The sequence below is a fragment of the Trematomus bernacchii genome, unplaced genomic scaffold (genome assembly GCF_902827165.1).
Source record: "Trematomus bernacchii unplaced genomic scaffold, fTreBer1.1, whole genome shotgun sequence".
NCBI lineage: Eukaryota > Metazoa > Chordata > Actinopteri > Perciformes > Nototheniidae > Trematomus > Trematomus bernacchii.
In genome coordinates this window covers 2308176-2324567 of record NW_022987705.1, presented here as the reverse complement: position 1 = coordinate 2324567, position 16392 = coordinate 2308176, and the positions used below count along the sequence as shown (strand labels likewise).

Sequence of the window (16392 nt, the reverse complement as noted above, 5' to 3'; positions counted from 1 at the left end):
ATACTTTGTAAGTTACAAACAGGTGAATGTTTAGCATCTTGATGTATATATGTATTGGTTCTCTTTTCTAGCATGGGCAGCATTTGTTCATTTGATCTGGTGCACAGCTGCACATGCAGAGGGTTTCTCATCTGGAGTTTAGCTCTGGGTCACACATTAATATTCAGGACCATTCAAGAGCAATAAGTTCAGCTTTGATGGTTCAGCTCTCCTCTCAGATTCACTTGAACAAAACTCTCCCCCTAAAGATTTAAATACACAGACACTATCAGTGACTGTGAGTGTGTGCGTGTGCATGTGCATGTGTGTGTCAGAGAGTGAGCGAAATCGCAGAAGTTTGGCTCCAGGTGTTGCTTTCTGTTAAAATCGAAGTTGTAGCTGTAACCTACATTTATAAATTGCTTTCCTGCTTAATTTTATTCATTAGGTCCTTTCTCTCCTACAACTGGCCATTAGGAAAACGAATGAATCTCTCCACTGCCAAATAGCCAGAGTTTTGGAAAGTTGGCCTTACTTCTCAGAAGATAAATACACAGATATTGGAGTTGGCTGCCCCTGTATTGTGATCGTTCATCATGCTGGCAGAAGCCCAGGACTTTGGGTTGTGAGAAACAAGAGGGAATTGTAGTTTCTCCTGGGATTACATTGATAACATTGGTATCTATTTGTTAGTATTGATCCTGGGCTTTTTCCACGGACGTGCTGATTGGGTTCGGAGTGGTGAGAGAAACGGAGTCACGCCTCTGCCCCCTTTTCTTGCCTCTGATTTAATTCCACAAAACGAATGGTATTGGAACCTGAGAGGCTCATCCTCAAAGGAAGCTGTTTTTCTTTTGCCAACAACTGCAACACGTACTGCTTTTATTGTTAACATCCAGTAACCGAACTGACAAACTACTGCCAAATGTTTTCAGTCATTCTAGTGCAATGCAAAAAAGTAAAGTTCTTAAATAGTAAGCTGATGTATTTTCTGTCAAGATGCTAAAATATAGGCTAATTATCTTCGGTCATGTTTTCGGTTGGTCAGTATTTACCCGATTTTAATGTAATTTTGGGAAAGATTGTTACATGGGCTAAAAAAGATCCCATCACATTTTGGAGCACATCCAAATCACAGGGCAGATGTATGCATTATTCTTCACTTATGGAAATGGTCTCAGTGGAGCTCTCTTTGAATGTTTATCGATTTCTGGATCAAAAGCATCACATGTTCTATATTTTGTATGATGCTTCTTGTACATCACTTTCACTTATTCAAGTTCTTACTACGAATTATTTTTGGTTCCCTCTTTTTTCTCCTGTTCCACTCTTTCATCCCTGATTGCATTTTTTCCTTGTTTGCCCATTTGTGAGGCTTGATTTTCTGTCGGGAACAAAATGTTTTTCCCCTGCGTTTTCTCGGCAAGGGTGCAGAGAAATGTTTGTCATTCAGTTTGACACCTTAGGTATCTTTCCTCCCAAGTTCCTCCTGCCTGGAGCTGAAGAGCAGGACAGTCCTTGTTTTCAGAGAGACACCGAGGGTAGTTTCTGTCACTGTCAGCAAAAAGGACAACTCTCTTGTCCAGCTCAGTGTTGCTGTTAAAAAGATTTACATTTCTTCTATCTCAGGCTGTTGGAAGTTTAACTGCACTCCACTTAAATGTAGTGCTAAAATAAGATGAATAGACTATTGTATTTCTGGTGATCAACATCTGGACATCAAACAGATGAAGAAATAAATCTGATTTATTGTCTTCTTTAAAAAAAACATAGTCTCTATTTGTTGAAATCAGTGGAACACAGTGGCACAGTAATACGGCGGTTTAATCATCAACTAGGCATTTCATTTCCATTCTGTGTACTTTTCAAATCAAGCATTTCCTCCAACTGTGGCAGTGTAATGATGAAAAATAAACAATGTGAGAAAACAACATTTTGTATCTAGAATGTCCCAGTAATCTCTATGCAAATAGTTAGCACACATTGTTATCTGCAAATCAAAAATGCGTTATGACCAAAATGACTAATACAGAATTTCGTTCACCTTAACAAAACACAAAAATGGGTTCGTCTCCTGAGTGTAAGAGGTTTTTTCCATATAAAACTTTAATCACCACTGAGTTTACACTTGACCGTAATGAGCTGTAAAGTGCATATAATTATGCAGATACAATCCACCTGCACAGCCCGAACACATGTTAAAAAGCATTTACAGCCTCCGGTGGGTCCTCTGAAACTTTGAATGCCCATTTATGCTGTCTTGTATGCCAGATGGATGCGTGTTCCCGAGGCAAATTATTTCTCATTATGTTGAGAGCTGAATGAATGCTTTTAGTGCTTCGAGGTACAATAATGTATTTTCCTGGAAAAAAAAAAAACACCTTGAAAAAAGCCATTTTTATGACGGCACCAGTCACAACCCACAGTAGAGTTCAAGCAACATTGCAAAAAGAATGACGCATGACTAATGTAAAACATAATTGTTTGTAATTAAATAGCGAAGTGACGGATGATAGGGGTGAGATTCACACACACACACACACACACACACACACACACACACACACACACACACACACACACACACACACACACACACACACCCACACACACACACACACACACACACACACACACACACAAGTAAACAAGTAAATATCTTTATCTCCTCGGTGGATTGTTGGAGAGATTGATCAGGTTTGCCTGACAGGTGGGCTCAAAGCTCAAAATCATTCTTCAGCTTTTTTTTTTATGTTTTCCTCCCACCGCAGCAGGCAGATACATCTCCCATCCATTGTTTTGCAACACATATTCACATTTTCTATGCCACCATTTTCATGCAGTTACAACTATGTTCTTGTAAATCACAGTAATTGCAGAAGGATTTACATTTTTATGTCATCAACCTAATGGCACTTGCATATAATAACAATTGATAATTGGCAGCCCCTGTATTCACAAAGGCTTATTTGTAACACATCTTGAGTGCCTGTCTGAATGAGGGTACGTTTTGCTATAAATCAGAATCATTATAAACCAAAACATGAGAATCTGAGCATTAGAAACAAATTAATAATCCTTAAACATGCATTGAAAACCAATCCAAGATTTACAGATTAGTCATTTTGAGGAAGTGACAGAATTGATGATCATCCCTTAATTTGCACAAACAGATAATAAACCAGGTTGGTCATTTATACTGTGTTTAGCTCTATAAGCTCGACACGGCACATGGACGTCCTCCAGCTATTCTGCATTTACAGTAAGCTCTTTGACATTAAGCTGTTAACAAGCATACACAAAGCCCCCCTGCTTCCCATATTATAGCGTCTTGTTAAACAACAATTAATTAATTGTCCACATGATGGGGCTGCCCATTGATTTAGGAGACCTCAAACAACTCCCCTGGATCTTTTGAACGGCCTGTTGGTGGGAATGAGACGCTGGAGGGTGCTTCAAAGGATCCGTTACAGTGGCACAGACACTGAGGGGCTCAGTGGCCCTGCAGGGGCTTCATAGAGCACTGAATACATCCCAGACTTTACACTACAATTTAAACCCTTTGTTCTGGGTTGCACTTTTCCATTGGCTTGATTAACAAACCCCAATACTTGTTAGAGCTCAAAAACCTTAAACTGTCTTTGTAAAATAAGATTTCTATTGATCAAATGCACCTTTCCTGTGTTAACTTAACAAAAGGTTTTACATGTTTGTTCCTCAAAGTAAGGTGTTCTTTCAGCATTAATATTTAGTCATACACAATCATTTTTCAGAAGTCTAACACGCGCTCACACAGTTATCGAACACATTTCTGTTCACTTTTTTTCTTATTTCATATTTTTTAAACCAATTTGTGCTTAAAGGTGGGGTAGGTAAGTTTGAGAAACCGGCTCGAGATACACTTTTTGTTATATTCCATGGAATGCTCTTAACATCCCGATAGCAATGAATATCTTAAGTGCTTTGACAAAAAATCCATAAAAAAATGTCATCTGTGGAAGCCGTAGTACTGTAAAAAGCACGACCAATCATTTTAGCCGGCCCGGCTAAAATAACTGGATGGCCTACCTGCCTGTCAGCCTTCCATCTGTGCACAAATTTATCTCGTGCCCTCATTGGTCATGTGCACGTTCGTGTGTGTTGGAGGAGGGGCTCTGTAAGGAAGTGGCAGATTTTTTCCGGCTGTGTATTTTCAAATTATAGCGCACTCGAGCTGGTTTCTCCAAAATTACCTACCCCACCTTTAAGCTAAACTCAATACATGCTTTGCCTGGCCCTAGCTTCATCCTTGAGGAATATCTAAACAGCCCATACACGCACAACCATTACACAACAACGTACATGACATTGTGAGCTTTATCTGGACTAAAACCAGACCTAAACAAAATGATTGTAATGCTTCTGAGCAAACCACATGAGCTTCTAGGATTTCCACTCTTCTTACGAACTGTTCTGATACATTATTTCAGTGTAAAACCGTGTATACAATATGAGCTGCTGAAGTCATAAAGCAGGAGAGAAAAGACAGGAAGTATTTTATTAGAACTGAACAAATAGATTAAGTTGTCTGCGATTAGATTCAGTCTGATGAAGCATCTGCAGAATCAGCTAAGGAGCAAACACTTGCTGCTTCATTCTAAGGAATCTACCCTGACTGACGATTACTTGTCCAAGGATTTATTTTATTTTGGTCTATGTCCTGACTGATGTGACTTGTCTTTCTAAAGCCCGTTTTGAACCTCCACAAGAAGCTCTTAAACCCTCTTTACTTCCTGCCGTTTCACATTGCGGGAGCAATTACACTGCTTCCATTTCATCTTGTCTTTGAGTCCACACTTCACATCTTCTGCACCCGGTTGACAGGATGTTGATGAGGAGTTTCAGGGCAATTTCAAAAGTCTGTCTAAACAGCATTGTTTCTCCACAGCGTGCTGACAGCTGGTCCAACAGAAAGTTGTATGTGTGTGGCCTTGGGTCCCCGTGTACAAAAAGTCAGAGTGGAAGAGCAGCTGCAGATTTTCTACCCAATTTGAAAAACAAAATGTTAGGACTATACTTTATGCCTTGGAGAAAAAATATGATTTTTCTTCTTTGAGCACTTAATATTAATCTAATTTGCTTCTCAGGGTTCTCCAAATTAATTCTGTTCTCATAGAAAATCGAAGCTGGAGGCATTGAAACTACAAATATTATCTTTTATTGTGGACCAAAGTATTCATGGGTTTGTTTATGGCTGGTAGATTTGCATAAACAATTATTATTTGAAATGACCCTCATTAAATCAGGCTGCAGAGAACGTATTGTGTGTAATATTCAGAGTGCTCGTCTGGCTTAAAGGGGACCTATCATGCAAAATGCACTTTTGTACGTCTTTTATACATCCCCGGTGTTCCAGGGAACTCACCAAGTGTCAGAAAACACAACCCTCTCTATTTTCCTCTATACCCAAATCTCTAAAAAAGGGGCTGCAACGGATCTGATAAAAACTGATCCAGATTTGAACACTGTCCTGACGTCAGGACGGTGGCGCTACGGCTATTGGGCCAACTCCACCAATCAGGAGGAGACAGCCACGGCCATTGCCGTTCGAAAGCGCTGGAGACGCTGTAGTACATATGCCAGGCCTGTAAGTGGCGCTGTAGTCTGCCACAAAAGCAGCGAAGAAGACTTGGTTACCATGGTTACCCTTCTGTTTATTCTCCGCTGTGGCTTTCTTTCTCCCTCCAAGCAAGCGTTTGCTCCCGCTGCAATGCAATCCCTCCCCGTCGAGGCAAGCACTGTAATTCTCTCCGGTTAGTCCACCAGCAGATGACAAACACCCACCTCTCCGCCTCTTCCAAGGAACGAGGGGACCGTGCGGCAGAGTTTCAGTTTCAGTTTCTTTCGCCGGTCAAGATGTCCGTTAAAGTTTAAATCTTCCGGACAAAATTAGAAAAGTGCCGGTCAAAGGTCTTCTTTGTTATTTATTGAGCTTTAAAACAAATGAATAACGACTCTATATAATAAAACACGGAGATCTCTTTTTCTCCCCCTCTTCTGACAGCCCAGCAGCTGATCAGAGCACGTCTCCCCTCTCCTGCAGGGGGGCGTGGTCAGCAGAATCAGACCAGTAGACAGCAAACAGCACATAGAGCGAAATGAGGCATGGCTAAAATGCATGGTCTGTTTGGTATTTTGAAAACAGAAACGTATAAATATACCTTATATAGGTATGGCCCTACAATATATCATTTAAATATAGCATGATAGGTTTCCTTTAATGAAGACTTATTTATAACTTCAAATGGGATGCAAAATATGTTTCTGCTACTTCGTTCTAAAAGGAGTTTTTTATGTTGTCTTGGGAGAAATCCCTTTGACTGGTTAGTGTTTTGGAAAAATGATTTGAACAGAATGTTTTATGTTCTCATCTTAACTTTTTTATTGACTTAACATGTCTAATGCAGAGGTGAAAAATAAATACTTATTATTGAATTACCACTATAAAAACAGCATTTAATAGAAAGGCTATACAACATGGAGTGGGACTTTTTAACCAAAATAACAAATCTTTAAACATTACCTAACACAAGTTACAAACTCTTTATAATGGATATTTTTATTGGATTTGATTAGATTATTTATTAATGTTTATTAAATTATTTGTTGGTCATTTCAAATTATTTGATCAAATAACAGTTCAATAATCCGTACAAGATATTTCTTGTGTCTATCCATGGCATATTGATTTATATAAGAAATCCAATAAGCTGTGGATATTTTCACCAGAATTCCACAAATTAAGACATTTTTCATTTTACAAACTTAATTCAACTAAGTTGAATTATGTGAATGGCGGCGATTTCATTAGAACGGGACGGCGCATTCGGACCTTTATATATACAGTCTATGATTCGGACCCAAGCACACGGGAAGGAATGAGGTATTTGCGGTCTACAATGACAGAGAAGAGACTGTCAAGTTTGGCTGTACTCAGCATTGAATCAAAACGCACTAAAGCTTTAGATCTTAATAAGTTTGTGAGGGGTTCTGCTGAACAAGATGGTAATCGCCGCACTCAGCTGTTATAGGCATGCCAACTTGATGCTCTGCTCACGGATGAGCATAAAAAACTGTTAAGATGATGACCTTACGTGTGTAAATATATGTTTTTCTTTGTGGGGGTCTGCCCCATAGACTGTGGGTCTGCCCCCAAAAAACTGTTTTAAGTCCTGAGTAATACCCCATTCACACCAACGGTGTTTCGGGGCCGGTTCGGTGCTGGTGCTTGAAAAGCACCGGGTTTTCCTGTTCACACCGCAGCGGAGCAGCCTCTAAGCTCCGGAATCCGGTTCGTTTCAAGCACCAAAAAGTTGTCCGTGTCGAAAGCCAGCACCGCATACGTCACGCTTACGTTAAGTCAAATAAGACAGTGTGTAAAACGACACTGCCCAGCCAAAAAAAGTAACCACTTTGATTTAACTAAGCCAGTAGGTAAGGACTTTCCACTGGATAATAACACCCCTGCATTATTGCAACAACAACAATAATAATAATAATAATAATAGCAATAATAATTGGGAGGGGGGGGCGCGGCTGTTCTTATGTTCTCTGAGGGGAGGCTCACCTTCCCACACTTTGAAAACCCCTGAACTAGATGATTACGTTTCTAATAAGTAGTTAACACCATCTGTCTTTGAACACATCATTGGTAAGAGTACAGTGTTCTTTAATTGTTTTTACTTTCTTATATACTTTATTGCTAGTATTAATAGGGATAAACACATATAATGAAGAATTTCTGTTGTTGTTTTTAAATAGACAAGATGTACTTGTATTGTCTTAATTGATGCAGAGCTAACTTTGGTTTGTCTGAAGGAGGAGCTTCCTGTTTCAAAGAAGGTGTAGAGACTCTCCTTCAGGGCACTTCCTTGTTTGAGCTAAATTTGGTTTGGTGCAAACCTGTTTGAAGCTTGATGCCAATCGCTGTGGGCTTAGCTCAAACGTTTCCCTTGTCTACTTATGGGATTTCATATGTTCTTTTGGAAAAGTTGTATTTGTTTACTTTAGTTTACTCTTTAAGGTTTGAATATAGCTTTGTTTTTATGACGGTCTGGACTGCTTTTTGCTGTAAATAAACTGAAATGTACAACAGATAATGGGTTCTCCGGTCACTGAGTTCAACCAGTTAGCTTGTCTTTACAATGATACTATAATTTCCTTTTGTTATGTGTTTGTGATGGGATTTGAAAGGTTCTAATCTCAACCCACAGATCCAAATCCATAAATGTAATCTCTGCAGTGACAGTGTTCTTGTGTTTGTCCCCCCTCTCCATGTGCAGGCGGTATATTTGAGACCAGGGAGAGTGAGTTAGTCAGCATGGACGAGCTGGCGTTCAAGTTTGCTGTAAATAACATAAACCGCAACAAGACCCTGATGCCCAACACGACTCTCACCTACGACATTCAGAGGATCAATCTCTTTGATGGCTTTGAGGCTTCAAGGAGAGGTAAGAAATGATCAGATGTAGCTATGCTAAGCTATAGATCTACAGTGGTTACTGTAAGCGATGACAACATTATCACCTTAATCAATCATGTGTGTAGCATGTACTCTAAAAACTTCTATAGTAAACTTAAAGATGGAATCTTTCTGTTTACACATTTCAATTTTATGTCGATTTATTGGACAATAAACTATTTTGAATCTGAAACTAAAGAGGCTCAAGTTGAAAGTTGTAATCTTTTGTTTGAGGTCTATTAAGATATTTAACATTCTTTACAAGAGTGGGGCACATTGATCAATTCCTTTCTAATCACCATACAGGGAATCAATAAGATTAGCATAACCTAGCTTAATTACTGAGTAAAGGGGATTGATAGCATCTCTTAAAGAGAGGAAAAAACACATGAACATTATATAAAACCTACGATTAGAAATGTTTTTTGTTATTGAAGGCTAATACCAACGTACAGGGCCGTCCCTCTCTACAGGCCGATCATGCAGACTGCGTGGGGCCTCACCTTGCGGAGGGGGCCTCATCTTGCGGAGGGGGCCTCATCTTGCGGAGGGGGCCTCACCTTGCGGAGGGTGCCTCATCTTGCGGAGGGGGGCCTCATCTTGCGGAGGGGGCCTCACCTTGCGGAGGGTGCCTCATCTTGCGGAGGGGGCCTCATCTTGCGGAGGGGGCCTCATCTTGCGGAGGGGGCCTCACCTTGCGGAGGGGGCCTCATCTTGCGGAGGGGGCCTCATCTTGCGGAGGGGGCCTCACCTTGCGGAGGGGGCCTCATCTTGCGGAGGGGGCCTCATCTTGCGGAGGGTGCCTCAACTGAGCCGAAAATGCGGCGCACTATGCGCTTATGCGGCGCAATTAGTGTGGCGCGGTACGGTTTTGCCGCTGCAAGGCTCCACTAGCACCCCTCCCCCCCCGTTGACGCTCGCGAAACAGAGGGCCTCATCATATAACTTTGCGTGGGGCCTCATGTTGGCCAGGGACGGCCCTGCCAACGTAGGCTAAAAGTGTGTGATTGTCTCTCTTTGGTCCAAAAGCTTATTTTTTTTACAATTTGTATTATTTGAACAAGTCCTTAAGTATTGAATATTAAAGTGAACCTGATCTGCAATGGACTTTGTTTGAGAAACTGTCTCCAAACTGTGATGACACCCGTCTGACTTTGTGTTGTTTTCACCTTGTTCTTCCCCCACAGTGTGTGACCAGCTGGCTCTGGGGGTGGTCGCGGTGTTCGGACCCTCTCACAGCTCCTCGGTCAGCGCCGTCCAGTCCATCTGCAACGCTCTGGAGGTCCCTCACATCCAGACCCGCTGGAAACACCCGTCGGTGAACAACAAAGACACCTTCTTCATCAACCTGTATCCCGAGTACACCGCCATCGCCAGGGCCATCCTGGACGTGGTCACGTTCTTCAAATGGAGGAAGCTGACCGTGGTTTATGAGGACAGCACAGGTAGGGCCATCGTTTTTTTTATCTGTCAGATTGCCATTGTAGATTTCAAAACAGATTCATATATATATACTTCAAGAAGTCTTTTCATGGTGCCATGCATGAGTAGAGATGTACTAGAAGGTAAACCCATTTGATTAAGTCTGCAATTTATATGGAAATAATTTCCTCAAAGGGTTTTGATCAAATATATATGTATGAGATAAAGAAAATATATCCAAGAGATTTTTGAGAACGAAAAATATCACTCATGGAGGATGCTGGATAAATTCAGTGCTCTGGTCACTCAGACACAACAAAACAATTCAGCTCAAAAACCTGTAACTTACTGTACATCTACCTGTAATAAAATCAGCGATCAATATATTGTCTTGTTTTGTGATATCCAGGTTTTTGTTCAAACTGGGTAACAGGGGCGCTGCGCCCTCATACCAAAATGCAGATTTCCCCCGTAAGCTTTAAAGTGATGCCAGAAAACTATATTTCTGTTCGTCAAAAACTGTATAATTACTCCAAAAATATGAAAATCTTGTCCAACAGTCGCGTTGATGTTTACGTCCACGGCGCCATCTTGTACTGTATACGGGCGTCAGGTTCTCACAAGAATTGATATTTCTTATATACAAGATCAGCGCCCTCATACTATATTTTCTTATAGTTAATAATATAATTGGACTGGAGACTGCAATGTGTCCTGATTTTTCCTACTGCATCAAAGAATATCCACTATGACATTGTGTGGCATTTGAAGTGAGAATAGGTCTGGCTCTTGTTTTCTCGACATTACAATGTATTCATATGTGAAGGTCATAATAACTCACAAAAATGCAATTCAACTGTCCACCAATGCCACCTTTAGCTAGTGAACCCAATCTGTGACGGGGCAGAGTTCCTGGTATCAAACAGCTGCCAGTACTGCTGCCCTCGGCCTTGATGTTGCAGAGAAGAGCCAAAACACAACACCCACGGTCTCAAATCCAGAGAGTTCCAATATGGAGTCCCAGCCTATGACCTAGAGAATATGAAATGCTGCTGTTGAAATGTCAAAGTTTATAGATTTTTCATTTTTTTCCCTTTTCATTTTCGATCAATTTTCTTCCCCCTGAAATGTCACACAGACACACACACATACAAGATTCAGGGAAGGTGTGTGTTATCCTTTGATGGGGTTTAAAACAAAGTAGAAGAATTTGAGAAAAAGATGCAAGGCATTTGGGAACAGGGTGATGCAGTGAATAGTGATTACATTCCTCAGTTGAATATGAGGCACCAAGTATTACGGCAAGCACGAGCTTTGCTGAAATGTTCTTTACCGTGACATATGACCTTCATGTGGCGGAGCTAGGAATGCGTAATTTGTAAAAGGGGATAAATAAAATCAAGTCTAATTTGCCAACTTGTTTTTGTAGGTCTGATGCGGATGCAGGAGTTAATCAAAGCTCCGGCAAAGTTCAACCTGAAGATCAAGATCCGCCAGCTGACCCCCGGCAACCAGGACGCCCGACCGCTGCTGAAGGAACTGAAGAAAGACAAGGAGTTCTTTATTCTCTTCGACTGCTCCTATCGCATGGCAGCGGAGCTCCTGAAGCAGGTTCGTACAGGGATTGAGTCTCCTGCAATATTCTGTCGTTCCACAGGTTTTCCGAAACATTTAGGTGTGCTTTTGGGGGCTTCACGTTATTACTTTGTTTCCCATAAACACAGATGGTGAAGTTCGATAGCTGACGATTCATTAAATAACAGACATGCTGACACACGTTTTGAGACTATTCTTAGTGAAGTTCATGAATGTTTTTTCATGTAATTGTTTAATAGCCGTATTGAATGCCATTAAATAATCCTTAATGTATAACATATTTGATACACCACACAAAAGAAAAATCACCAGCAGAATATCTTTGTTATTGAAGATTTGACTGTAGCTGAAGCACTCATATATCTGAAATAATGCCCTGACATTTCTTTTATTACTTTCTTTCTTTTCATTGTTTGCAGCTCTCATCAATGGGAATGATGACCGAGTACTACCATTTCTTTTTCACGACTTTGGTGAGTTAGAAAACCGTATGACTACAGTTATTTTATTGAAGATACCAGACAAAGGAAAAAACCAAGCTGATGATTTGTGTGCTCATTTGGCCTTGAACTGGCGTTGTAAATTCTCTCAGGATGTTAAAAAATGCTGCCCGTGGTGGCTCATCAATTCAAAGTAAAGGCTGAGAAAGTTGCACCCTGAGCTAGATCTCAAAACTCTTCCCTGCTCTTTCTTTTATACATATCACACACACCAAATCATACATTTCCTTTTGCTTCCCTCCTCCCCTGCAGGATCTGTTTGCGTTGGACTTGGAGCCGTACCGCTACAGCGGGGTCAACATGACCGGCTTCAGACTGTTGAACTTTGACCACCCCTTGGTAGCATCCACTATGGATAAGTGGGCTATGGAAAGACTGCAAGGTCCAAAACAAGAGAGTGGCCTGATGGACGGAATCATGACTGTAAGCCATAAACACACATACTGATGAAAGCACAGAATACACATTTGTATTCTGCCTGCTTTTCTGCACACAGCTGCTAACCTTTAAATCTTTGCAGAGGCTATATTTCAGCATGATAAAAAATGTTATCGCTGTAATCCTCCCTTGTATTTGTTCTGTCATAATATCTATACGATCTGCTGTTTATTTTACATCTTCATCTTCAAACCGTGCTCTCTCGGTTTCTTACTGTAATTCATCTTGTTTACAACCTGCCTTGATATGTGAACGACACATGCGCAGTGTGAGAAAAAAACATCTTCCTTGTGGAGGAGATTCTTAAGAGAAACTGATAAGTGATTCATGGACAAAGTTGGTCTTTTGTTATATTTAATGAAGTAATAAAGAAAGTCAATATACAAGTGAAATCGATCTCAAATGCAGGAACAGAGTAACTTCATCCTCAGAGGACAGAGAAGTTCTGCACCCCGAACACAGCTTACAGTCCCACTATATATTCATGAAAGGAAACAGCCAACTGGTCCTACATCCCATCATTAAACCATAAAACCCCCTCGTCCCTAACCATTTACAAATCCCCCTTTTACACTTCCTTTTGACCTCCTGATAAGTAAAACCATAACATATGTCTCTCTCAGAGATGGCAAAAGTACACACATCCTTTACTCAAATAGAAGTACAGATACTGATGTTTAAAAATACTCTGGTAAAAGTAGAAGTACTGACTAAACTTCTTTACTCAAGTAAAAGTAAAGAGGGCTTTGAAATGTACTTCAGTAAAAAGTACCCATAACTAGCAGCTGTTTTAAAGAGTACCTGACCTCCCTTTATATTAATAGAACAATAATGTCATTGTTAGCTAATGAATGTTTCCATGCTGAACAACGGCAACATGACAACGTTTTCATTGGTCCCTCTTCTTTAGAGAAGACCAGGAAATGATGGATACACGGATCGTGTTCAAATCAATAGGCACGCAATGACTCTAAAGCCTGTGACATAAGATTTTCAACTACATAATTACTCTGTAGCTATGTCAGATTGACAATAAAGAACCTTGAACCTTGAAATAATAATGATCACGCCACCAAACACACATTCAAACTAAAGTAACCAGCCTGTTTTGAAAATGTAAGAAGTAGAAAGTACAGGTATTTGTGTTAAAAATGTAAGAAGTAATAGAAAACATTTGTGAGGAAAAAAATGGTGGAGTAAAGTACTGATACCAGAGAAATGTACTTAAGTACGGTAACAAAGTATTTGTACTCCACTACTTCCCACCTCTGCTCTCTGTTAAACACATACAGATGTAGCACTCTAGAATGGACTTTATAAGCAGAATACATGTTGTGCTTTAAGGTCTTTACAGTTACACAATGCAAACATTTAATTTGTTTAAATGTTTCCTTATGTTGTTTTGAGTCAAAGGTCACAAGCCTCTTTGTAAGCACACATGTCTTTTCTGTCTTTATTAATACAAAATATATAATTATTTATTATAAGTGCATTATTTGTCTGTTTGTTTCTACTTAGACACACTTAAAAAATACTGACATTATATACAGATCAGTTGATTTTGATTCATTTTTGCACTATTTCACTCCACTGAAAAACAAATATAATCGTGTTTGAAGCATTAAATATCACTATATCCCACTATGTGTTTTACATCATTGTGGTACACCAGGCGTCTGAAGGATGATGCTCCAATATTATAGCTATTTGGTTTGATACATCACTATCAAACATATTGAATTACTCATATTTCAAATAACAGTTTGTAAATACACATTGGGTACTAATTAGAAATACCTGCTACTGGTTGGTATGGAAGAAGTACAGGGACTTAGGGGGTAATACATTTGTTATTAAGAGGTAACTAAAATACACCCTTAGTACGATTCAAATGACTGGTATAGTTTATATTGAATCATTACAGGGTGTAGACAGAGGACAACAAGCCTTATAGGTCCTTTTGTAATAGAGCGGTGCAGGGATGACGTCTTTTTGTTAGCCGACTTGGATGTTAGCATGTTAGCATCGCAATGGTTCCCTCGACTTAAAGTCAATGGGATTTTTCAAATTGGCTTTTGCACTATTGCAGAGAATCAGATCTGTGGCAAACAAACGTTGATGATACTTACACGTTTTGTATTATCTTCACATATTAACACCACTTTTATAATAGCTGAGGCGTAAATGCTAAGCTAAAGGCGGCTAATGTTGGGCGTGATTACGTTTAGTCGTCTCATTTAGACACTTGCTGACACCCACTTTTCCTATGACACAAAAAGGGAAGTGGGGTATTTACTGTGTTCATTTATGTCGTAGAACAAAGCGTTAAAAACCCATAAGCTTTTGTGAACCAGATATTTTATTTTAGGCTTCTAACCAAACACATGTTCCAAAAACCAAGGATTGGCATACGAGGGAACCATTAGTGGTTGAGTCATTGAGTGCAGACTCCTCACTCCTCTCAAATGACTATTAGGGGCTTCAATTGATCTACAACAACACGGCAAAAACAAGCATTACCTAGTTTTGCTCAAAAACTGACATCCATAGAAAGATTTACGGTAGTCTGTTTTTACCAGATAGTCTTGTAGATTAACTCCATACCTGATTTGTTATGATTTACATTACTACATTGAGGCAGGATACTAGATGATTAAATCCCTATTTCTTGTCATCTTGCTGCCATTTTGACTGCAAGGAAGCTTGGGAGGACACATTATATCATGTATTTAGCTGCACACTGTACAAGACAAAAAATACAATTTAACAGTGTGAAAGGCAATCAGAGTATAAGACTATGTTTACAATGATTATATGATAATTTGACATTCCTCTCCCCTCCTCCTCCTCCGCAGACAGACGCTGCCTTGATGTACGACGCAGTGTTCATGGTTGCCGTGGCGTCGCAGCGAGCCACTCAGATGACCGTCAGCTCGCTGCAGTGTCACCGACACAAACCCTGGCGCTTCGGACCTCGCTTCATGAACCTCTTCAAAGAGGTCGGTGTCAGCTGAGGTCTTTGGATCACAGACAGCTAAAACACCCTCTTCCATTAGCAGACTTCAGAAACCCCTGTCGCTTCTAACTTGACCACAGTGCATTTTTAATGAACTGTTTTCAGTGTGTTTTGAAAGCACAACCTACTTCAAATTGCCCTCGTAATGCCTCTGCTCCAAGCGTGAAACTTACCCAGCTGCATGTCAGATCATTTCATGTGATACGATACATGATAGGGGGATTCTGACAGGCCATGCTTTGCCTCTTAAAGTACACAACATGAAAATATACGTTTTGTATGTACTTATAAGTTGAAAGCTTGTGGTTTGGCCTGACGCCTACAGACAGAAATGAGGCCTTTGATGCTTGAGTGTTTTGATCTGTTAAGTCTTAAATCCAGCGTTGCCCACCACGGAGAGGGAACGTTTTCATTCAATCCCCTCACTCATATTTCGCTCTTCATGCCCCCCGTCCTCTTTCTTTCTATCTCAGTGTCTCTCTCCTCATCTTTTCGTTTTAGTTTGCCACCACCTATCCTTTGAAGCATCTGTCCTCCTGTGCCATTCATCACTAAGAGCCTTTTTGATTGCAAGAACCAGTAATGCCTCACACGGCACGCAATTAAAAAGCATTTCTGCCAAGAGAGTGCAGAATATGAGTACACAGTTTTCATTTCAATGGCTGAAATTAAATCCTGGGTACTTTAGCCTGCATGTTTTCTCTCCCCAATACTCCGAATGCTTCTGTGGAAAACATTAATGGAATTCAATTTAAAATGTTTGGAAACATTTTTGTTGTTCCATAGACGCGTTCACACCAAGTACTTTGCCGTACTCAGTGCCCCGGCACTTATTACCCCAGGGCACTTAGTACAGATCGCGTTCACACCGGAATAAGTTCCCTGAGGGAAGATTACGCAAATGAGCCGCTGACGTCACTTCGTCTTCTTCTGCTTTGGGT

The 16392-nt window shown here is 40.4% G+C and overlaps 1 protein-coding gene across 2 annotated transcripts in view; it reads left to right on the top strand.

Annotated features, from left to right (window-relative positions):
• LOC117490158 (glutamate receptor ionotropic, kainate 1-like) overlaps window positions 1-16392 on the top strand; it is a 40901-nt gene that overhangs the window by 2673 nt on the left and 21836 nt on the right. For both annotated transcript variants that reach the window (XM_034139766.1, XM_034139765.1), the window contains exons 2-7: window positions 8301-8468; window positions 9667-9924; window positions 11331-11512; window positions 11917-11970; window positions 12250-12420; window positions 15291-15434. In XM_034139766.1, the coding sequence (XP_033995657.1) occupies window positions 8301-8468; window positions 9667-9924; window positions 11331-11512; window positions 11917-11970; window positions 12250-12420; window positions 15291-15434 (977 nt within the window). The remainder of the gene's footprint in view (window positions 1-8300; window positions 8469-9666; window positions 9925-11330; window positions 11513-11916; window positions 11971-12249; window positions 12421-15290; window positions 15435-16392) is intronic.